Source organism: Dermacentor andersoni, chromosome 1, assembly GCF_023375885.2.
Source record: "Dermacentor andersoni chromosome 1, qqDerAnde1_hic_scaffold, whole genome shotgun sequence".
Lineage (NCBI taxonomy): Eukaryota > Metazoa > Arthropoda > Arachnida > Ixodida > Ixodidae > Dermacentor > Dermacentor andersoni.
Genome location: NC_092814.1, coordinates 169857386 through 169882719, shown reverse-complemented (window position 1 = coordinate 169882719; position 25334 = coordinate 169857386). Strand labels below are relative to the sequence as shown.

At 47.0% G+C, this 25334-nt stretch overlaps 1 protein-coding gene across 1 annotated transcript in view; it reads right to left on the bottom strand.

The window, feature by feature from the left end:
* Nucleotides 1-25334, bottom strand: part of LOC126547050 (lysosomal aspartic protease-like) — a 46772-nt gene that overhangs the window by 9114 nt on the left and 12324 nt on the right. The window contains exons 2-5 of the mRNA XM_050194882.3: nt 22527-22611; nt 22221-22341; nt 21689-22130; nt 13997-14138 (exon numbers count right to left, since the gene is read on the bottom strand). Of these exons, the coding sequence (XP_050050839.1) occupies nt 13997-14138; nt 21689-22130; nt 22221-22341; nt 22527-22611 (790 nt within the window). The remainder of the gene's footprint in view (nt 1-13996; nt 14139-21688; nt 22131-22220; nt 22342-22526; nt 22612-25334) is intronic.

The window sequence follows — 25334 nt, the reverse complement described above, 5'->3', positions numbered from 1 at the left end:
CTTGGAGCAAGGAGTCCATCATACGCTCAAAGGTGGCAGGGGCGTTGCATAATCCAAACGGCATTACCTTAAATTTGTATAGGCCATCAGGTGTGACGAACGCGGTTTTTTCTTTGTCCATATCGTCAACAGCAATCTGCCAATATCCCGAACGAAGATCAATAGACGAGAAATATCTGGAACCGTGCAGGCAATCAAGGGCGTCGTCTATACGTGGGAGCGGGTAGACGTCCTTTTTTGTAATGCTGTTCAGGTGACGGTAATCAACACAGAAGCGCCACGTGCCGTCCTTCTTCTTAACCAACACCACAGGTGACGCCCAGGGACTCGATGAAGGCTCAATGATGTTTTTATCGAGCATTTTGTTCACTTCATCTTGAATTACTCGGCGTTCCGACACAGAAACTCGATACGGTCGTCGGTGAATAGGCACAGCATCGCCAGTAAGAATGCGATGCTTGACCGCGAGCGTCTGGCCTAAAGGGCGATCGTCAAAGTCGAAAATATCGCGGTAGGACGATAATACTTCGCAAAGGTCTTCAGCCTGCGTAGAGGACAGGTCCGTCGCAACCATTTTCTTTATGTTGGGATCGACGCCCGAGGCTGGCGCGATGGGTATGCTAAGGTCGCGAGAACCATCGGTCGATAACGCTGCCACGTATTGGTCGCCGAGACAATCAATGGTGGCAAGGCAAATACCTTGCGGTAGAATTTGCTTAGCCAATCCAAAGTTACTGACAGGCATGCGAGTGTGGTTCGCAGTAATAGTAACTATACTGTGAGGCACGGTGACGTCATACTGTATTGGGATGTCGGGCAGAGGAGTGACGAGGTACTCGCCATCAGGAACTGGTGGGAAAGACAACAGTTCAATGTAGGCTATGGACTTTGGCGGCAGGCGAAGAAAGCCGGTGGAGCGTAAGCGGCAGTGGGGTGCATCAGAAGGTTCTGCGAGCATCGGCAACTCGAGGCGAAGGGTACTGGAAGAGCAGTCAATTAGGGCAGAATGGGCGGAGAGAAAATCGAGGCCGAGAATAAGGTCGTGGGGGCAATGAGCAATTACAGTGAAGAGTACAGGAGTGTGGCGGCCGGCGATGCTGACACGTGCCGTACACATGCCGATGATAGGCACAGTACCGCCATCCGCAACGCGGACGACGCGTGCCGACGCTGGGGTGAGGAGCTTGTTCAGTCGTCGTCGGAAGGCAGCACTCATAATAGAAAGATGTGCTCCTGTGTCGATGAGTGCCGTGACAGGATAGCCGTCAACGTCAACGTCAAGAAGGTTTCGGTTAGTAGGTAACGTGAGCAGAGGATTTGAGGGCAGGGTCGACAACGCAGCTTCACCTCCAGAAGCTGCAGTGCCTAGTTTTCCGGCTGGGTGCGGGAGGCGATAGGCGGCGAAGAAAAGCGGCGGGGTTGGGGCGAACGAGACTGGTGGCGTCGAGGTGAGGGCGAGCGGCTGTAGCGAAGGTTCGGAGCAGGGACATCAGCAGTAGTAGGTTCATGGCGGGTGGCATAGGGTACAGAAGGTCCAAAGGTGCGGGAATAAGTGGGGGCGTAAGTCCGAGGAGGTGGTGGCCATCGGTTGCGGCAGTGACGGGCGACGTGGCCGATGCGACAGCAGTGGAAGCAGATCGGCCTGTCATCAGGTGTACGCCATTCGGACGGGTTGCGGCGAGATGTGGCAGAAAAGGACTGCCGGGGACGAGGAGGGCCGCTAGATAACTGGGGAACGCTGGGTCGAGACGTGGAACACACGGTGTTCAGACCCATATTTTCAAATTCCTGTCTGACGACAGCCTGAATCATCGCAATGGTGGTTGCTGGCGGATCGGGATGCGGCGTGGAGAAGGCTGGCAAAGAGGCGGCCTCGAGTTCGCGGCGAACAATGCGGGTGACGTCGTCACAGGTGGTGGTTTGACGTGGTCGACCCTCACATGTCGACGTAGCAGCAGTGTTAGGTAGGCGCGCAATGTGGTTTGAGATACGGCGGCTCTTAGCCTGTTCAAGGCGACGGCATTCTTTTATAATGGCATCGATAGTCGACACGTTGCCGAAAACAAGCAAATTGAAAGCGTCGTCGGCGATGCCTTTTAGCACATGTGCCACTTTATCTCCTTCGGACATATGATCGTCAGCTTTACGGCATAGAGCCAAGACGTCGAGGATGTAGGAAACGTATGGCTCTGTAGGTGACTGAACACGAGATGCAAGAGCCTTTCTCGCGCAGCCTTGCGCGCAATGGGGTCGCCGAACAGTTCCCGCAGTTTTTCTTTGAAACTGTCCCAACTGGTTATTTCGTCATCATGTGTTTGGTGCCACACGCGTGGGGTGCCGCCGAGATAAAAGATGACATTGGCGAGCATAATCGTTGGGTCCCACCTGTTATTAGCGCTGGCATGTTCATAGAGCTTGATCCAGTCGTCGACATCCTGTCCCTCCAGGCCAGAGAACACACCTGGGTCACGATGTGGGGCAACCGTGATGACTGGAGCAGTCGGACAAGCCGAAGCCGTTGCGGAGGCGGGTTCGTCACCGGGAGGCATGGTGACAAGCTCGGTGTGCCGACCACTTCGGAGTTCCGTGGTGAGGACGGGGATCGCTGACCTCCACCAGAAATGTTACGTGTGGAAAGACACAGACGAGAGATGCTATTTACACGCTATTTACACTGGAGCCAGGCAGCCAGGCTGACACTCGCTCGTGCCGAGGGCACCGACCAACTTCTTCGTCGTTCTCGCGGCTGCTCGTCTCTCGCGGAATCATATCGTAATAATATTAACAGTTTCAAACAATAACAGAAACGTGAAAATGATGTGATTTTTTTTTTGCGCGGCTATGATCCAGGAGGTAGCCTCCTGGATCGGCCCAACCAAGAGGCCGCGTTTCTACCTGAAAGGTCGCCTTCGTGCATAGCGGTGAATGCTATCATTTCCCGGTAAACATTACGGTTACATAAGCTGCAGTTGCCGGGAAGTGTGAGAAGCAGTCAAGATCCTTTTAATGTTATTGGGTTCCGCTCGTAAAGGCGAAGCTTAAACGTCCTCCAAATTTTTTCAGAACAACGTTGTCAAGAGTACGAAACTATAGCATAGAATGCGTCTCAAACTTAGCTACAATCCGGCTTTGTTGTCTTGTAGTTCGCATAGGCTGCTAGGATTGTTGCTTTTTCCCCGGAGAAGGGAGGGCATTTGCACTGAAAAATATAGGTGCCAGCACGAACGGCACACACAGTTAAAAATCAAGGCGATTTGTGGACTCGTGAATTGTGCTAGCTAGGTCTTAAGGCGGAACCGCATGGCGCGATTTCAGGCGCGATTGACGCGCGGATGGTGGGACGCGCGCGTCATTTTGACGCGTGCCCAGCATGATCCGTCACGAAATCGCGCCGCCGCGTGCTGCTGCTCGGAGTAGAAAAAAAAAAACAAAACGCGTCGCGCGGCGCGTCCGCCAATCAGAGTTTAGGTTAGTCACGTGGCATTTGGTCACGTGGCATTTTGGTTTTTGGTTTTGCAACCAGATGGCCCTGCTCTCTGCGCACCTCTAGCGTTCCTGTATATGCTCCCGTGAGCAGAGTTGCGCATAACTTTTCCGGCGCCGCTCGCACCGCTATTCGCCGAGTGCGATCACGTGGTGCAAAATGACGTCAAATGATCAACTGCGCGATCCAAAGCCGACTTTACGGAAACGGCGCCTACTCGTTTCTGTCAGTGCCATCGAAATTGCAATCAGCAGACCGTCGAGCGTGCGTAGAAATGATCGGCTCCGGGTTGCAGGTATGGTATTCGAGGATATTAAGTTAATGACTTTGGTGAAGTTCTACGAAGCAGGTCATTTTGACACTTGTATTCCAGTATGACGAGTTGCAGCGCACCAAATCGCGCAAATCGCACGGAAGGTGGCGAAGCTTTTTACGCGGTGCCGTGCGGGCGGACGAGACCGGCCGGCTCCGGAAGGGACCAGGATATGCGAGATCCGTTTGCCTTGTTTACAGAGGTGAGTTCGGCTTGTTTACACTAAAGCGGCATTTATCTCGAGTAACACTCCTGTACACGCTGAAATGCGTACGCCTGGCATGAGAGGTTGTTCACTTGTTTAATTCTTGGTGTATATGTGCAGCGCGACACAGACGCAGTACAAAAAAAGGACGACACGTCTGTGTCGCGCTGCACATATACGCCAAGAATGTTAACTTGCCAACTCACTCAGTTCGCTTTGTTGCTTGTACAATTGTTCTGACTATGCGGCTCCAGAAAAGTGTGTTCAGAAGAGAGTAAATACTAGCAGGTACAATTTGCTCGCTGCACCCTGGCTTTTCTCTGCTCCGTTTTTATTTTAATATTTTGTCGATGTTCTGGTTTTTCATGTAAAGTCGATTGATGTGCTAGTGTTCATTGTTTTGTAGTAAACGAAAACACCGTGCGCTCCCGCTTATGAGACAGCTGCGATAGCTTCAGTATTTACCGCCCGCGATATGTTGCTTGTTCGATCAGCCTTAGTCGACGTGAGGAATGTGAAATTATTTTTGTACGTTTAATAAGCGCTGTGTTATAGGAAATTAACCTGAGTAGTATGAAGAGATAAAGAAAAATGTGCTGTCATATTACAGTCTGCAATGTGTCAATAATTACTTTGCCAGTTTGTCATCTTATGTGATTAGTCCAATAAAAATAACCTGTTGTTACTCTTAATAACTTGTTGCCTTTCCAGTGGCTTTGAATTCTGCCCCCAAGGCTCCAAGAACCAGCACTCATCCCCTGCTGCCACCAGCCATTGCTTATCCATTTCCTTGTATGAAATAAATTTGATCTAGAAGCTCGTGCATCTTGAATCTTTTTCCCCTTGCAGATTTGCTTCTACGAAACAGCTGTTAAGTTTGCGGTGTGAATCGTAAAAATAAGGTTTGCATAAGATGTGCGCATGTGAACATTTCAAATCCGTTGAAATTTACGTGTCTGCACCACATATATCGAAAACATGCAGCTGCTGCGAACGACGTTTAGTGATGAATGACGGTCAACGGTCACTAACATAATTGCAGGTGCGATAGTTCTGTTGGGGACATTAATTCGTCTCGTTTCGGCAGCCAAAATGTGCTCACTTAATGGTCTACCGCACGTGTGTGAGGTTTTCTTTAAACAAGCCCGTTAAAACATTTCTTGCCTTCCGCCTCCGCGAGGAAACTTCATATTCACGCTGAAAAACATTGCACCGCTTTTTGTTGCAAGGCACCGCTTTTTGTTGCAAGGGAACTTTTGAGGTGTTCGAGCCACGGGCGTAGTGAGGATTTTATGTCGAGGAATCGAAGGGGGTCCTATTCTTTATATGTACATTCGTGCGTGTGTTTGTATATGTGCGTGTAATATATGTACACACAAACTAAATATTTCGGGGGGTTGGCACGTCTCCGGCTACGCCACTCGTTCGACCTTAGCCTGCATTAAAAAGTGTCATCTTGCTCAGCGCTTGCGTACAGTTGCCGCATGTAGCTCGCTACCAGCAGACAAAAAAGCAAATGGAACACCGCGTGGCATAGAGTTTCTAAATATACTAATATGAAACTCTATGCCGCGCGGCATTTGCCTCCTGCGTGCGCGAGGAGTGGCTCCACTGCAGAGCTGGATCATAAACCGGACCTATGCGCAACTCTGCTCCCTGCGGGAGCATATACAGGAACACTACGCATCTCGACGGAACCTTTCTGGCGCATTTTTTTTTCTCGGTAGAACTGGCGCGTGCGTCAAAGAAAGCACGTGCTACCGTGATTTCGTTCGCGCATCGTGTTCACTTAAAATGGACAAAATAGCCTTGAACGAGGCCGTAATAACTGAAATGGAGAAGCGTCGCGTCCTGTGGGACGTACGCGACCGCAATTACAAGAACAACATCAACCGTGACCAGGCTTGGCGAGCTATAGCAGATACCCTCAGCGTAGACGGTATAGCAGATGCCCTCAGCATCCCCTTAATAGTAGCAATCGCCTCTTCTGTTCGGTAGTAAGCGGCTGATACTCTATTTTCTATCTGAAGTTGTAAGCAAGCAGCGGCCTCTCAGCATGCGGTAGGTACATAGTCGCAGTTTCGCACACAATCTTGCTGCTTGAAATTAAGCTTGATAAATACACTTCGGACAAAAATGTCGCTGTCTAATTACACTAAGATTATTTTTATTTTAGTGTTCTGTGTGTTTAATGGCATACTATATATGCGGTAACAGAGACAATTCATGTCGTCGGGAGTTATGTTGTCTGGCAACCCGTAAAACGCGACGCGAAAGCGACGCTCCCTTTTTTCGTGCGGGTGCTCGCGCATCGGCGGCAACGCGGGCGTTTGCCGCGAGTCGCGTTTAGCTGGAACCGCATGGCGCGTTTTCCGCGAGCGAAAAACGCGCCACAGGACGCGACGCTTCTCACAGGACGTCCCACAGGACGCGACGCTTCTCCACTTCAGTTATTACGACCTCGTTGAAGGTTGCTTTGTCCATTTTAGGTGAACACGATGCGCGAACCAACACAATCCGCGAACGAAATCACGGTAGCACATGCTTTCTTTGACGCACGCGCCAGTTCTGCCGAGGAAAAAAAAAAAAGAAAAAAAAAAATGCGCCAGAGAGGTTCCGTCGAGAGGCGCAGAGAGCAGGGCCATTTGGTGGCAAAACCAAAAACCAAAATGCCACGTGACTTACCTGAGCTCTGATTGGCGGAAGCGCCGCGCGACGCGTTTTTTGTCTACTCCGAGCAGCAGCACGCGGCGGCGCGATTTCGTGAAGGATCATGCTGGGCACGCGTCAAAATGACGCGCGCGTCCCACCATCCGCGCGTCAATCGCGCCTGAAATCGCGCCATGCGGTTCGGCACTTAGACATCTACCGAAGGGGTCCTCTGTCGAATGCCGTCCATACGCTTCTGAATAAAATAGCACCCTCGTTAGCAAATGTAATAGTCTGAGATCAGCTGGAAACTAATACGTCACATTTGTCCACTTTAGAACACCTGACAAATATAGTTTACAATATTGTAATATATTGTCTTCTAATGGTGTGTTGTTGGCCCAGAGTTACGGAGTTGTGAACTTTGTCTCAATTTTTTTAGTTTATCAATTTTCGGCCATCATCATAAAGAAGTTGAGCTGCTGATTCAATGTTATGTTTCCCGTAGTCGGTAGCATTAGGTTATCTTTTAAATGCTACAGAATTTATTGAAATCTGTTCAACTGTTGTATAAGGAGGGAATTTCCGCGTTGTAAACGTATTTGAATAGGACGATCAGAGTTGGCTTCGAGCCTAAAGCTCCCTCTTAACGGTTGTTCGCAAATTAGCTGCTACATTGTCGTGACGACTTGATATTAACAACTGTAATTTATGATTATGCCACTGGCATGATCAAACATGATATCATGCCCGTATGCTACTTCCTCTTTTTATTGTATCGTTTTCACAGTAGTATAATAACACGAATTTATTTCCAGTAAGCAGAAAATGCGTGGACATAAAATTATGCGCCATTCTTCGCCGTTTCTTTTATGGTGGCAAAAAAAAAAAAAAACGCAAATATCGTGGTGAACAGAACACGGATACTTTTTGTCGGCGTCTGTAGGACTGGACACTGGCACCGCGGTACAGGAGGCTTAAAGGAACACTAAAGGTTAATATTAAGTCAACATGGACTGTTGAAATACCATCCCAGAAACCTCGAAACGCTTGTTTCGTGCGAAGAAGAGACTTATTTTAAGAGAAAATGCATTCTGAAGCGTCCGCGTAGCTCTAGCGCAGTTCAAATCACCCGCCCCCCGATCGAGGAGTATTGACGTCATGGTCTCATAGTGACGTTGCGCCGTCTTTGAGTAAAACGGCTCCCGCAGACGGCGCTACCGCTTTTCTGCGCAAAACGAAAACGCGCGGCCAGAAACAGAGCCAAGACAGAGCCGATAGCAGCGCGAAAGCGGAACCAGGGGTAGCACACTCTCAAGTTCAACAAATGGCCACAGAGGGCGAAAAAATCGACCGCGCGCCGCTGCTAACAAAGCCGACGTAGTAGCATCCCTTCGGGATTCGTTCGTTAGTTCCAACATTTCCCGGTAGAGGCGTCGTAACAAGCGCAATTTTATCTTACAAACTTTCTCTTACAATTACTGAAGCATTTTCTTTTACATAAAAACAGGGCAAAATTATCATTGCTAATTAGATATTGTACTCTTTGTTAGTAAGTTTATTGTTTCTTCGCCATTATAAACGCAAATAGCGTTCAGCATCATCGATCTTTCACGTGACCTCTGGCCTGGATTTAAAATTTTTACCGGTATTTCCGAGTGCACGGCGGCACGGATTCATTCCTTCGTACACTCAAGACTGCTTTGTTTCTAAAACTAGTTTCTTGCGCTTCGATGTCTCGCGTTATTTAACTTGGGGTGAAGTTACGTGTTTGCAAGCGGACATGTAAGCCCGGCAGTTGGGTTTCGGTCGTGAGCCATTCGGAACAGGTCTGCATCGAAACGGGAGCTGGATTTTGCTGCGGCTGACAACGGCAATAACGGTGAGTCGTTTAACACCGCTGCTTGAATCGTTATATAATATCCGTGTCATTACCTTCCAGGCGGGCACAAGTTAACGAACTAGATCCTGCATTACATATGGGCAGTGAGGATCTCAATTGCTGTTTCCTAAATAAACCTTTACTTGCGAGGCTGTCGTTTGGTTTACACACACAACCAGGAAAGAAAGAGCGATATCGGAACGTGCGTCTCATTTTTCATGTTATTGTAGCCGTGGTTGTAGGTGACTGAGTAGCCTTATCAATATACATATTAAATATTTTTTTCGAGTCGGCCGGCAACGTCTTTCGTCCACAAAACCAAATAATCCTTTGGTAAAATGAAGTGAAAGTACAGAATTTAATGTATTAAACAGTTGCAAGCATGATAATTCACCCATATTTCGTACTTGTTGGTTCCAAATGTTCTTGCTGTTCAGATTGGTTTACCGTAGGGCATTTATTTTTGCAGTAGTGAAGCGGTGCATCACGTTCGTGCAGAAAAATAATGCATCAGTTCTAATAGCTTCATGACTTTCATGCATTTGCTTGTGGAACTAGCAGTGTGATCACTTCTAGTGTATAAATGAACCCACAAATGTTCTCGTTTGTGATCTTAATAGTACTTGCGCTGTTGACATGCATTGTAGTTAGGCAGACATCAATTTTATGGACAATAGCAATATTTATTTAACATGCTGCTTAAGCACCCTAGAACAGACAGTGTACATTTGCATGTGTTCTGTAGTCGCAAATCATTACAACATATATGTCACACCTTTTTGCATTTTAAAACTTTGCTTTTTCAATTTCTGATTCAGTCAAAATTTCTGTTCCAGACATGCAGTAATGAAGACGGCACCAGTATAAAGCAACACACTCCACGCACTAAACAGAAGCTGCTGCCTGCTACAAGGTCATTGTGTGGACATTGGCTACTACTACAAGGTAAACAACACATGGTTCAGAAATAAATATGTTTGATATATGCTGTATTGGCTTGCTGTTTGCAGCAGATATGAATGTTTGTTCATATTTATGGTTCAGTATAATTGGTTCGAACATATAAAACACACATAAATTTGGCTCATCTGTGCTGCATCTCATGTGTCACCGTTTTGCCTCAACAGAGTCTATGCCAAGCACATCTTGGTCATCACAGGAGCTCCTATCTGCGCCAACAGGAAGGGGCTGGAGCCGAATTTGCAAGGCTTTTACACCAAGAACAAAGAAGCACATGCAGAAGAATATGAATGATATCAAGTCTGCAGAGGACTGTGTCAAGACTGAAAAGAGCTTCAGCCACCATTCCACCAGCACGGACATTTGGTTGAGTCATCCAGGTAACTCAAAAGGGACTTTCTAGAAATTCTTCGTCTTCAGGTGCACCTGCAACATCTGACCAAGCACGGACGACGCTGGCCAAAAGATTGAGTTCCATCAGTTTGCCCTTAATTAGCTTCCTAGCCATGTTAATTCCGTTTGTGCCAAGTGTAATTTTTCTTCTCTAAATGCAAGCTTTCTCATTGCCCATTTTTGTTAGAGATCATTCATCCTCATCCAAATATAAAGGTCAACCGATTCTTCGCTGATACTTAATACCAGTCACTGTCAAGCAGCCTAACATATCTGTAGCAGTATCTTCTAGTGTATGTTGTCATGCGCAATTCCTCTCCTGAAATAGCTGATGCAGCATCGGCATGCGTCTTGCATTAACCTATGCACATGTGCTATGCACCATTTTACTTTTCTTGATGTTTTTAGCCTTCAATGCTTGCAGAGCAGAGTGGCTTCTCTCTTGAATGCAAGCTTTCTCATTTTCCATATTCCTAGTCTCGTTGATGATTGCTCCTCTTCCTTGATAGCCTGGGTCTTTGTGCAAGCTACAGTGAAGTGATTGATTGCAGAATCTGGTTTTGCTGCCACACTTGGCTGTGGTAACTGTGTTACGTTTCTCAGATGTGGGGGCCTGGTCAGTTGCATTGGTAAGCAGTCCCTCGAGGTAAGCATTTGCTCCTGCAGTCCGCAAAGCGACATAGACTCCCAGTATACACACACCGTAACTGGTGCGCCCCGTTCGTTCTGGCCTGCTGCAGTAATGGGCAAATTGTGCTTGTGGCTTACCTCGGCCATGATTTGCTCAAAACAGAGACCAGCATATGTGCTCACATGGTTCGAAGTGTATGAAGTTGATAGCCATATGGGTGGAAAGGCCCGCAAGAATGGCTGCCGAAGGTGATGCCCACAAAAGCGACTGGTCCACATTGCGACAAAGTGTGAGCCACACATAGCAGCCCCCGAAAGATAATAAATGTGCACGTTGGAAAGGAGTTAACGCTAAAATGCTGGGTAGTCCATGTCGCTGTGTTGGTTGCGGCAGCAGATGCCTGCGTCACCTGATTGCTTCGCAATGGAAGTTGCTCATCTTCAACGGCAACTGTTGGTTCAAACAGGTGCGAGACTCTGTCCAATCTGTTTGTACCGCAGGTTGTCGCTCGTTACCAGACCACCACATGTGACAAAGGCAAGCATTATGCCGTAAGATGGTTCGTAGCCAATGTATAATGTATTGTCTGAACCTCATGCGGTGACTGATTGCTGTTTCATCTTGCTGTTATGCCACTTGGTTACGGTCGCAGATTTATGTTTTTCGAATATTGCGGCCTGGTCGGTTGCACTGGGAAGCAGCCTCTCGTAGTAAGCATTTGATCCTGCAGTCTGCACAGCGACATAGACTCCCAATTTACGCACACCGTGATTCGTGCTCCCCGTTCACCCTTTCCTGCTGCAGCCATGGGCAAATTGTGCCTCTGGCCTTTCTCGGCCGCGATTAGGCATGAACGGAGACCAGCATAAGTGCTTACATGGTCGGACGTGTATGAAGTTGGGTGGAAAGGCCCGTAAAAGTGGCTGATGAAGGTGATGCCCACGAAAGCGACTTGTCCATATTGAGACAATGTGGGACACCAAGTGTGAGCCACACATTAGCGGCCTCCAAAAGAAAAGAAACATGCAGGCTGGAAAGGAGTCAATGCTAAAATGATGGGTAGTCCATGTCGCTGTGTAGGCTGCGGCAGCAGATGCCTGCGTCATTTGATTGCTTTGCACTGCAAGTTGCTCATCTTTAACAGCGACTGTCGCCGCAAACAGGTGGGACACTCTGTCCAATCTGTTTCTGCTGCTGGTTGTTGCTCGTTAGTAGACCACCACATGCGACGAAGGCAGGCACTACGCCTGTAGGTAGGCAGCTCAATGTACCCTAAGAGACCCGTGTATGTGAATGCTCACTGTTGCCATATGGTTCGTCGCCAATGTATAATGTATTGTCTGAACCTCATGCGGTGACTGATTGCTGTTTAATTTTGCTGTTATTTCACTTGGTTATGGTCGCAGTGTTATGTTTTTAGAATATTGCGGCCTGGTCGGTTGCACTGGGAAGCAGTCTCTCGAAGTAAGCATTCGCTCCTGCAGCGTGCACAGCGACATAGACTCCCAATTTTCATGCACCGTGGTTCGTGCTCCCCGTTCGCGCTTTCCTGCTGCAGCAATGGGCATATTGTGCCTCTGGCCTTTCTCGGCCGCGATTAGGCATGAACGGAGACCAGCATACGTGCTTACATAGTCCGATGCGTATGAAGTTGATAGCCAGATGGTTGGAAAGACCCGCAAAAGTAGCTGATGGAGGCGATGCCCACGAAAGCGACTTGTCCATAGTGAGACAATGTGAGACACCAAGTGTGAGCCACACATTAGCGGCCCCCGAAAGAAAAGAAACGTGCAGGTTGGAAAGGAGTGAACGGCTAAAATCTGGGGTAGCCCATGTCGCTGTGTAGGCTGCGGCAGCAGATGCCTGCGTCTCCCGATTGCTTCGCAATGCAATTTGGGCATTTTTAACGGCGACTGTCGCTGCAAACAAGTGGCACACTCTGTCCAATATGTTTCCGCTGCTGGTTGTTGCTCGTTAAGCTGACCACCACGTGCGACGACGACGGTGAGCCGTTTACGAGCTCGCGTCAATGATTCCAGCGTATCTCGACATGCAAACTTTATTTCTGCTATTGCACGAGAATGTACACTGCTTGTCTTCTGCCAATAAAGTCGCGCGTTCTGTTCACTCACTTGTGGCTTGTTTGTATGGGCGTCAGTAGAGGCTCTTGGCAATTAGAACGCACCACCTACGCGGCAGCGAAGGCATTGAGGCATGCCGCATAGCCTGCAGGGCAAGCACGGCGCGTACCAGCGTACGCGACCGGCAAAAAACGGCCATATTAAATTTTGCTCTAAAAAAAAAAAAAAATGTGCACTTCCGCTTCCGGTTTGAGCAACGTCATCTGGCGTCCCCCAAAGTAAGTTCCATGCGCTGCCGCTGCTTATTTTCGAACCACGGCGGAAGGTACAGTTTCCCTTCTCTAAATTTGTTCTTTATTCTATGGCGGTACTATGGTGGCTAGCGGAAGGGAAAGCGCGCGACGATAAGCTTGTTCTTTATTTTATGACGCCAACTTCGACGCTCGTTGCAATGGACGACCCTGACAACGACACATTGGCTCGCGATGCTGGGGTGGTTGGCTCGCGATTTAAGCACTGATGAACGTGACCTGCGCTGCCGGCGTCGTTGCGTACTACTACCATGCTACTACGCCGGCGGCCTGCTTTGAAAGGCACTCCACGCGACTTCACTAAGTCGGCGTTGAACTCGTAATCCTCTGGATTACGATTTTCGGCTCTTTGCCAGCGCGCTGTGGCAGAGGTATGGCACTTAACCATTTCGAACGGAGAGGTTCACTCGTTGGCACACAGTGATAAGTAACGTTGGATTCGCCGCTGCAACTGCCCTTGGCCAAGTTCCGCGAACCATTCGCGCATCCCACGACATCACATGGACGTGGCATTCTCGCTGCTTGTTCCAAATGCAAGTTTCGCGAGCCAGCAGGACCACCGCAGCACGACGCGATAAAGAAACAACTGAAACTCCAAAGCGCGCGCAGAGTCGAGCGAAAACGAAACCTTTCGATCACCCGTACTACTCAAGGGTAACGTGAAAATGTTATTTTTTCTTAGAATCGAATAGAAGTAGGCAAGTAGCATTTTCTTCCGTCTTATAATCTAATGAAATGATCTTTTTAATACGAGTTTTGGAGTACTAGCGACATAGATTATGAGGAGTGCTTTCGTCATCGGGCTAGTACCGGAATGTCGCTGGGGGGTCTCAAATCGTGTCATGCATTTACCTGAATTTCTCGGTTACTAAAGCTCTGTTCGCGATAATATTGATGCCTTAGACGTTCTAGAGCATTGCTTTATCACTTTAACTTGACTTTCTGGTAACCTTTAGTGTCCCTTTAATGACAGAAGTGTTAGAATACGCCCTGCTTCGCTAGAAAACAGACCAAAAATGATCAGTCAACACCTACGAGGCGCGGAAGCATTCACGTCATCGTGGTAAGATTTCTGCGGCGTGCTTACGTATCCAGGAGGTGTGCGCGTAGCGCCAATGACTCTGTGAAGAATTTCCACTTCCGCTTTGGGTCCACTGAGGAACGACGTTCCGGAATCGACCACAGCATTGCACCCGCCGACGCAGAGCGTCGTGCCTTGAACGTCCATGCTGTCCAGTACAGAGAGAACGAGAATTAATGCACTGAAGCAATTCCCAGAACAGGCCACAGTATAGCGAAATCCTATAGGGAAACGTCTTTGGAAACAGCTCCTTTCCTCCCCGTGTTCTACAGCAGCACCTACGCACTTCGTATATCGCTACGTGGGCTGTGCCGCATGAAAACATATATGAACACGTTAATAGATTCACTCTGTTGCGGTCTTTTCTGAAATGTACCTGCAGAAGCTACCCTTTTAACTTTTGTCTTGGTTGCGGCGCTGCAGCAGTTTTGTTTGCTCATCTGTCGTGCGCTCTTTTATCTTCTGAAGTGTTTCTATATTGAATAATGTAGGAGGGGAAAAAAATCTGCCGCAAAATAACTATATCGTTGTTCGAAATCATGACGTCTACCTAGCTATAATTTCTATCATTTAAGCTATATAGCATGAGCTATTTATTTATTTATTTTCAATACTGCCATTCTTTTTATCGAGACCATAGCAGCTGGGCATATTGTTACAATGTAAGCGTTGATACAGCATTTTTCCATGGAACATGTGTATACAAAGTACAATAAACTAGATACGCTACATGTAGCTACGCAGTACAGTCTGGAAAAATACAAATGAAAAAAAAGACATTGTTTCATGCATTTAATTAGTGAAGTCAACTCTAACGAGAAAAAAGATATTATATATACAATAAATTGTGATACAATACAATCTCGTGAAATATAAATGCAACACAACTATTTACAACCTAACTATGTATAACTTAATACAATATAACATAACATAACATAACATAACATAACATAAGAGATAGATCTAAACAATGTAAAAAAATAAATTTGGATAAGACTAAAGTTCTAGTAGTTATTTCTTACTCTTTTCTATCATGGTACTAAAAATTGATGGCGATTCTATATCAGCTATTGTTGAGTGGAGGTAGTTGCATCCCCTAACAGCAGTAGGAAAAGAAGAGTATCTAAATGTGTCCGTTTTACATGGGTACTGTTGTGCCATTACCACCAGCCCGGAATCCGAATCTACAAGATGCAGAATTTATCCTGCGAACGCCCTTTGGACAAACCTGGGGCTGCGCCGAAAGGCACAGCGCCCTAACTCTCCCTTGACAAGTCAAGATGCTGAGCCGTTAGGCAGCGGAGTCCTGAGGAGAAGCATCGACGAGCGACATGTCCAAACGTGCAACAAAGTGGCAGACAGCCCGGCGCCGTATTTCCTTTTTCCTGGAGGTCCCCGCACGCGGCAACTTTGAAGCGAGTGGCCAGTGCGGTCGCTGGTTGGACCTCTCGGACGACCGTAGAGTGCTGGCTTTGTATTGGGCCGTTTGAGTAACAATCGTTTCTCGGGGCTTTATAAGCCCCGACGCCGCCACCGGGAGAACAGGATCCACCGACCCACCGGGAGCCGAGTGCCGCTCTCGAGTGGAGTGAGATGTGTCACGCGTTGGAGTCTCGCCGGACGTCGCCGTGCGGGAACAGTCGCGTTTGCTGTTAGCTCTCGGCCCCCGTGCCGATCCGATCTTGTCCTGTATAATGACCTGTATATAGTGTATAAAGTCCCTTTTGGTTATTCTCACCGACGCCTGACTCGGAGTCTTCGCTACCAACGCTCTGTCACGAAACGGGTGACGAACGCTACGGGGCCACCTCAGAGTCGCAACGCGAGCTGGCAACGCTCTGTCACGAAACTGGTGACGAGCGCTACGGACCACCTCAAAGTCGTAATAGTACTCAACTAACATTTTATTATGCTTATGGCGTGAAATACGGGACGTAGAGAAAGTAATGTATTTTGAAGAATTTATGTTAAAGCGGTTGTGCAACAGGTTGTGTATGAGCTTTAGCCGAGCTTGCTTTGCTCTATCTACCAGTGTGTTCATTCCGGATGAAGCCAGGAGTTCTGTGGGCGAGTCAGTGGTTTTGTACTTGTGAATAAACCATATTGCTTTCCTTTGAACTTTTTCCACTTCGGTTATGTTTGTCTTTGTGTGAGGAAACCAAACCGTGTTGGCGTATTCTACTAATACTGGCCGCACAAAGGTTTTATAGCATAGCAGTTTGATATGACTGGGAGCAGACTTCAGGGACCTTTTAAGGAAGAAAAGCTTACGAGCGGCTGCTGAAGTGATGTTGGCAATGTTCTTGTTCCACTTCAACTCAGATGCTAGAGTCAGTCCTAGATACTTGTGTTGCTGAACTTTAGTTAGGGGTGTACCATTGAGAAAGTAGGTGAATCCTGACTTAATCTTCTTTGTTGTTACTACCATTGTCACTGATTTCTTGATGTTAATACACATTTGCCATTGTTCACACCAGGTATTTATCTCATTAAGGCATCTGTTCAAAGTAAGGTGATCTTCATAACTTCTTATTTCTTTATATATAATGCAATCATCTGCAAAAAGCTTTATGTTGCATGATATGTTAGTGATGATATCATTGATGTAAATTAAATATCAGATGGTGCTTGATCATGGAAAACAAACTGTGAACGTTGTGATAAAAATCCTTAGTCCATGCTGTAATGCTTCCGTTTCCTATAATTGACTCCAATTTTGCAATTAGCTTGGTGTGACACACACAGTCGAATGCTTTGCTGAAATCTAGAAATATTATGTCTGTTTACCGCGGTTTTCAATAGTCTGTGCTAGGTCATGTATAACTTCAGTCAACTGTGTTACTGTTGACATACGGTGCCCGACTCCATGCTGATTGGCTGTTAGCATGCCATTCTCTTCAAAATATGTTGTTAGGTATTTTAAAGTTCTATGCTCTAGTATCTTGCATGATGTACTAGTTAGTGATATCGGTCTGTAGTTGGAAGGAGAGTTTGTGTCACCTGATTTATGGATTGGTATTACCTTTGCTTTTTTCCAGTCATCTGGCACACGTCCGATTGAAAGTGACAGGCGATAGACAATGCCAAGATATCTGCTGCACCATTCTGCGTATCGCTTTAAGAATTCGTTTGGGTCTTCGTCAGGACCAGTAGATTTTTCGTCTCTAATCCGAGTAGAAGATTAAATATTCCTGAGTCAGTTATGTTTAGTGAGTCGATGGTGAAACCTGTAGAAATTATTGGGGGGACAAACCCGTTATCTGCAGTAAATACCGATTGCAAGTACTTGTATGCATTACCATGAGAAACTTTTTCATCGTGGGGTCGTCCTGGCGTGATTACTTTGCGTGCACGGAAGTGATTCTAAAATCTATGTGGATTACCTTTTACGAAGTTAGGCAGGGTAGTATTAAAGCATTCTTTTCTGGAGTGGCTTAGTCTGACTTTAAGTTGTGCCTTGGCAGTAGTCAACGTTGATGTCTGGAGTGATTGATTTTTAGTCTTCTTCAAATACCGACGTAACCTTTTCACTTTTCGTTTGGCATGAATTACCTCACGCGTTACCAATGGGTTGTATTTCCGCGATTTTCTTGTTTTTAACGGAATAAATTGTTCAATGCAGTCATTTATTACTGTCTTAAACTTAATCCAGAGGGCATTTGCGTCTGCCGAAGGATTGCAAGCCATTTCCGCAAAATCTGTGAATTCATGTGCCATGTACGTCAAAACATTGGCGTCGTCCGATTTCGCAAAGCCGATGATGGTGCTTTCTAAAGACCTTTTTTTGTATACTAAACGACAGAGGTAGGTGACATATTGGAATATCGTGGTCAGATATGCCTTCAACAATAATAGTATGTATTTTGTTTACAAAGAAGTGATCAGAGAGTAGTATTAGATCGAGTATATTACTTGCAGTACCATGTGAGCGTGTTGGTTGATCAACTACTTGTAGGTTGAAGTTTAGCATTAGATTAATTAGCGCTTCTGAAGTACGTGATGAGTGTTTTATTGTCTTCCAGTTAATTTGTGGAAGGTTAAAGTAAAGTCCCCCATGATGATAATTCTTAGGCTGTGAGCGTGGCACTGCAGAAACTCATGTACGTTCTTTATCAAGCTTTCGTCCGAGTCAGGACTTCGGTAAACGCAGCCTACAATTATGGCAGTGTTGCAGATAATTCTGCAGAACACGGCCTCAGCATCCCTCACATTTGGCAGCGGTTCGTATGGGAGGGATTTCTTTATCAGCAGTGCCACGCCACCACCACGTGTCTGTCTGTCTTTTCGAATGACGGAGTAATCGGGAGGCACAAATTCGTGATTTAAGACAGCCGAGGGAAGCCACGTTTCCGATATTGCTACTATGTCAGGATTATGTTCAATGAGCAGATTTTCAAGCGCGTCAGTCTTATTTAAAATGGTTCTCCCGTTCACATTCAATAACGTTAGCTCTTTGACGGCGCCTGGCTTCGTGTGATTGGACGCTTTGCTTCTGCGCTTTCTTTAAGTGAAACTCTCTCCCCCTTGTCATCCTCCCAAGCGAAAACTTGGTTATTAATGTAAAGCTTATCTCATGAAAAAAAAACCCTGTCATGGTTTTCTCGGTTTTCCTTGGCGCTATTCCACAGCATTTTCCTCATTTCTCGATTTCACTTACAGAAGTCTTCCCCGATAGACAAACGTGTGTTTTTTAGCTTGCGCCCTTTTCCTAATATTATAGATTTCTGCCTAGAACCCAGAAGCCTAAAGATTACTGGTCTGGTTTCGTTATGAGCTGGTTTACCGAGACGATGAATTCGCCCTATGGCCATAGGCTGCAAGCCAAGCCTGTCCTGGATTTACAGGATTATTTACAGTTCGTTCTAGCTTTTCATTGTTTTCACCTTCTGTTTCCGTCAGACCGTATACTATTAGGTTTGACCGTCTACTCTGGTTTTCCAAGTCGTTCATTCGTTTTTCCAATTTCCTTGCACTCTCTTGTATGTCTTGTATTTGATTTACGCATGAGGTTGTCATCCACTCCAGGCATGACAGAGCATCTAGTTTTTCACTATACTAGTTATAATTTCAATAATTTTACCTCATTGCGTTGTCCCTCTGCACTTGTGGACACCGAATTTCTCCTGCAAGTCTGCACGCTAAGTTTTAGCGCCACTATTCTCTCGCTCCTGTTGGTTTCGGAAGGAGGGAATGGTCAGGGGGCTACTCTGATTTCGCGAGGATAGGATAGGAATAAACTTTATTTGTCCAACGGTTGTTGATGTTGGTGCCCGGGGCTAGGCTGCCAGGGGTCCATCGCCCGAGGAAGATCTTTCGAGATCCTCGGCAACGGCCCTGGCCCGCTGGACGGCCCACTCCTGGTCTTCGGGTGCCTCGCTGAGGAGGGCGGCTTGCCATCTCTCAGCGAGGCGCCCCGCTTCAAAGGGTTCCGCTGTTGTATTCCCCCTTCCTCTTTGTCCTTGTTCCACGTGGCGTTGGCATTCCCAAAGCACATGGGCCACATCGGCCCGTTCGTGCTCGCACCACGGGCAGCCGGGCGACGGGTGCAGCGCGGGCCACAGGCGGTGCAGGTGGTAGGGGTTGGTGAAAGTGCCCGTCTGCAACCGTCTTAGGTCGACCGCTTGGGACCTGTCTAGACGCCCGTGGGGTTGTGGATATTTTCTTCTTTCTTTCCTGTAGTGACCAGTCACCTCTCTGTACGTTGCCGGAAACTCCTTGACGTCGCAGTCGGCGTCCGCGTGATCCCCAGCTCCGTCCGCCGCGATTTGTGTTGTATTGGTAACGACAGCGGCCGCGTCAGACGGAGTGGCAGCCGCCGTCGCCGTCACTCCTCCGCTGGGGTCCCGCACAGCAACGGCAGCGGCTGCCCTCTGGGTGACCGCGTCGCGGCGGGTAAGTTGCCTCGCGACGAGGTGGGCGCGCTCGTTGTGGTTGGGTGGAGTGTCGTTGCGTCTTCGGCCGTTAGCAATGTTGGTGTCATTGTTGGTGTTACTGCCAAGCTCCCCGACGTGCGCGGGGAACCACTTGAGGGACTTGTTTGTAATGGTGCCGGATCCGAAGTCCCCGGCCCGGGCGTTGAGCATGCGCGCCACATCCGCGGACACCCAACCTTTGATGTAATTCCGAATCGCTGATTTGGAGTAGCTGATAATCAGGTTATCCTCCGCACCTCCGTGGAGTACCGCGAGGGCTATGGCCATCTCCTCCGCTGCTTCGGCCGATGGCAGCCTCGCTGATGCCGTGACTCGGATCGTTCCCTTTGTATCTATGACTGCCATGGAGAAGGCGGGCGCCGCCGCCGTCGGCCGGCCGTGTCGATGTTGCCGTTGTTGCTGCTGCCGTTGTTGTCGTAGTAGCTGTAGTGGTGGTGGTGCTGGTAACTGCAGCTCGCCTCGCACATTCCCTTGTAGCGGTGGTGGTGGTCGACGTTCCTCGTCGCCATCAGAGTCACCGACTGGCCGCGGGTACCTGGCTGCATCGACGAAGAGAACGCCTTCTTGTCTTCCATGCTTCTCGAGGATTGCTACCGCCCTGCGTATACGTCTTTGCACGTCATGCACCGGGTGCATGAGATGGGCTTTGCAGAGGTGCAAGTAGGAGCCGGCGTACAACGAAAAGAAAAATAGGGAAGAAAACTTTTCTCGCCCAGCCTGTCCGAATCCTTCCGTGGCTATAGCAGGTGCTTGGCCTCTTCAAATTGCTCCCGTGTGACACAGAGCAAGAGTGCGAATGGTGAGGGTTGTGGGCCCACATGAAATGGATGGGGCGTAGCCAGTTTAACTCAGGTTCAAACATGTCCTCGCAGTCAGTGTTACGTTGTGCCACAAAATATATTTGTGTTACCATATGGAATGCGACGGGTTTCACACATTACCGCACTTGATAAGTGGCGCTTGTGCGGAGCAGTTGCCGGGAAGTTTCGCAAGGCTGGATCCGCCTGCAGCAAGCAACATACTGCTCCTACTCGCCTCCGAACGGCGCATCCACCTTCGGATTGCTTTCCAGGCACCTGCAGATCCATGGCCTACTTCTGACAGCCGTCATAATCGCTTTTGCACTGTTTTACGGGCGCTCGCTCCATTGACACGTCGCCAATAAGCGCTATCGGAGACACCGCTAGCACTCGCCAGTAGCCGCTGAGGTCATAATCAGTGTTCAGCATACGGTGTTGTCTCCGCACGGTACGTCACAAAGCACTTAGCACCAGCAGGTTCCAGGTTTACTGCTGATACGCAAGCAGATGATAGCAGTATTCGGAGTCGTGTGAGCCAACGTTAAATCCGTGTTTACTTGTTTGTTAATGACGTTTAACGTTGTCATGACAGCCTTCTCATTTTACACGCGCACATGAATACTTCAAATAAACTGGCTATTCCGTGCAAAATGGAGGGTGTTGCAGAAGCAAGCATCTCTGATGATGGATTCTAGTTGCCAAGAAGACATCTTTGTCTAAGCGCCTACGTGCTTGTCTAGTGTCTCCTTTCTTCGGGTGTTGTTTTATTCGGCGCCGTCTTTGTAGTCATGCTTAACCAACTAGCCCACCAGCACATGCTCAGTTTGTCTAAAGGTTCTTGGGAGCTACGAAAGTGCAAAGAGACCATGAAAACCGCGTCGAGGTTCGCGCATACTGGCCAACGTGCTTGGTGCAAAACCTTATTCTACCTCTCCCATTCCCTCCTTAGCAAGTGGGCTCACTTGTCCATGGTGACCTGCCAGTAACCGGGCTGGTTGACGGCCACATAATGGATGTTACCCGTGTGGCGTTGCGCGTTGATGCCTCCGAAGTAGATCTCCCCGCCGTTTTGCTCGCTGGGCTGCTTGCTCAGGTAGAGCGAGAACACGGCCTGCTGGACAACGCCCTGCCTCACCATGGCGTCGAACAGTGGCAGCTGGTTGTTCTGCGAGATGCTCGGGAAGGCCAGTCCGAAGATGCCGTCATACTTTGCGGTCATGAACAGCTTGCCGTCTGAGTGATCCATCTCGGCGAACTTGTACTGCGTCACAGTGGCCGGACCGACGCCCACGTTGTCGATGCTCACGACGCCCCGTACCACGCCGCCACTGTAGCGGATCCGGATGAACCGTCCGTCTTTGGTGTAGGTGCTCGACTGGCTGCTGTCGTACTTTGCGTGGTTGCCTGCGATCGTGTGGAGGTAAGAGACAGAGGGTTATGAGTTAAGTTTTCGAATGGCGCAATGAAAATCATAGTAGGCGTGCGTATACTTACGGCAGGCCATGCTCTGATCGCAATTCACCGACGGCACCCAGAGGTTACTGGAGCCCGTGTCCATGATTAGCTTGAAAGATTGGGGCGGGGTGCCGATAGTCAGGACTCCGTAGTATTGCATCTGTTTAGGAATAGTAAGCGACAACAGAAATTAGAAGAAAACATGAATGTTGTGGAAGCGGATTTCTGAAGAATTATTTGTCTTGAGCTACAAGAAACTGGGACGCACTGTGCAGTAGTTGTCAGCTAAATGGCGAGTTTTTATTGGCATGTAAGCATATTCTCGAAATTAATTTTTAGTCTTACATTGTTGTAATTGGTCAGGGTTATCGGGACGGAAGCCAATCCGAGATTCGATGTTATATTGGGGTCTTTCCATCCCAGTTGGATACTGAAAAAAGAAAAAGAACAAATTAAAGTAACTACACCAGGAAAAAAAAAGGCGATTTCTTGTACATGAGATCTCGCTACAATAATGAGATTTGCAATATCACCAATTGATCTCTGGTACCTCCAATGCCTTATAAATGTCTATTACCCGTATCAACACTCTAGACTACATGTAAAAGAGTGTCAACAGTGTTCTGTTGCTGGCGTCTACAGCTTTTGGCCATTATAAACATGTACATACAAAAAAAAGCGCTACTGTGGTCTTACTGTGATATATGGTTGAACTTCGCCACGCAGGCGATATGGGAAGCTACCTGCTGTGGTTGCTTAATGGATATGGTGTTAAGCTGCTAGGCTCGAGATCGCGGGATCGAATCCCGGCGGGGGCGAAATTTCGGAAAGACCCGTGTACTTAGGTTTAGGTGCACGTTAAAGAACCCCGGGTGGTTAATATTTCCGGAAACTCCCGCTACGGCGTACCTCATAATCAGATCGTGGTTTTGGCCCGTAAAACCCCGATTTTTTAAAATATATGAACCTGCGAATTCCACGACAGTTCACAATTACATTCATTGCTGTAATATTTAATGCTCTTTTGGATAAATATGATAGTGGAGAAATGCGGTTAGGGAAAAGCTCGCTCATACTACGTCACGTAGCACTAAAGGGAAAGAAAAAGGAGTAGTGCCATGGCATCTGCGGAGAAGCTTGCCTGTTTGCTTCAACGACGTTTTCTTACACGAAATACGTGTCAAACGCATACCTGGTTTGTCTAGAATAACGTTAGCATAACTTGTGAAATTTTTGTACGTCGGATTCCTTTAAAGTTGTGCTTTAGATTGCGAGATTATAAGCTGTTGTATGAAAAATATATACCAGTGATATGAATACAAACATTTCGTTTTGCTTGCGTCCCTACAATTTCATTGTTTTCAGCATAATTTTAATAAGAAATAGCGCGTGTCAATTCATGCATCCGAGCTTCTGGTTTGAAGATACATTAAAGGCAAGCACGAAATAAATCATGAATGGCCATGTATTTTCTCGAAACACAATTTTCTTTTGCGTGAAGCTGTTGATTACAGCGACAAAAAGAAAAAAATGCTGTTTCGCCCTTATGCAAAACAGTGACACGACAGCTGGCCCAGTATTATGCTCAGTAAGTATTGCACTGTTTCGAGCGCTTTAGCGCGGAAGAAGTTCTTCAAGCTTTGGTCCATTTAAGAACACAATGTAGTTGTTTTCAATCGTTAAGGCGTTGACCAAACCTCCGGAGCCGCTATCAAAATCTAGGACGTCACAAAACGCTGGTGCGGGAAAATGAAGGGGCCGACTCCCGTATTTCGTATTCACGTATCTTCTGTCTTACCAAAGCATTTGCTAACAGCAAGAGTGTTCTTTTCGACATTCTAGAAACATTATTTAATATTTACCAGTACCGGTTTCAATTATTATCCTTTAGTGCAGCTTTAAGCGTGACAGCGTCAAACAAACAAACAAACAAACAAACAAACAAACAAACAAACAAACAAACAAACAAACAAACAAACAAACAAACAAACAAACAAACAAACAAACAAACAAACAAACAAACAAACGAACGAACAACAAACAAACAAACAAACAAACAAAGAGCTTAACTAAAACAAGGTGAAAAGCCTACAATTTCATGACGTTCGCTATCTTGCACGAAATTTGAAACTTTCCTAAGTTCTCTTAAACCTAGCGTCTTTCCTGTACATAAAAAGGGTAACAAGGGCAATAAAAACATGTCTGTACTCAGTCACCGATCATAAAGCTGCAGAGAGGTTATTACATAATCGTATCAGCAGCTACGTGAAAAAAAAAAAAAACTTACTGAAGCCCTGCCCATATGGATTTCGTACGCGTGGTTTGACTTCCTTTTCTTTGATTTAATTAATTGATTACGCTGAAGAATCAGTTAATCTCGTTAATTTTGTCGGCTTGGTTTCTTTGACTTTATTAAGGAACTTTTTATACTATCATCCATAGCATTTTGTTTGCCAAACTACTATTTGTTAAAATAACCAATCCAGCACATGTTAAACAGTTAACAAATTCACCGAGAAATGATAGTGTGTAAGCATATAAGTGTCTACGCCAGGTGCTTATTTCGAAAGAAAAATTATTAACCTAGGACTGGCACGAGGCCCATATCGATCCTTTACTGTTCTGAATTTAGGTCACGTCGCCTAATGTAGGGTAGCAAACCAGAAGCCTCTCTTCACGTTGACTTCTCTGCCCTTTTCTCTCTTGATGTATATCAATGATTTACCCAAGGGTCCTCACTATTCATATAGTGTATCCTACGTTCAAATCATACTACTATTTCAAAGAGAATTACCTCGTATTCCTGAAATAACTCTCAATGGTCACCTCATTATGGCTTTCGACTGAGTGGAATTTCTCGGTATTCAACTAGATTTTCACTTGAATGTTTTTTTATCACATTGCTTACGTAAAACAACAACAACGAGAGGATTTCACATGCGAGCACTAATCAAACCATGTGCATTTTTTCCCCTACAGAGGCATTATTATCGGCATGATTTGCTTTCATATATAATCATATTACCAGTGGTATTGCTTCTTGGGCTAATTTTTATTACTTTCACGTCTTCTGTTCTGTACATAAAAATAAAACACATGTGATTGGCATTATTACTTACAGCGATTTTCCTTGAGTGATACATCTTGACTGCG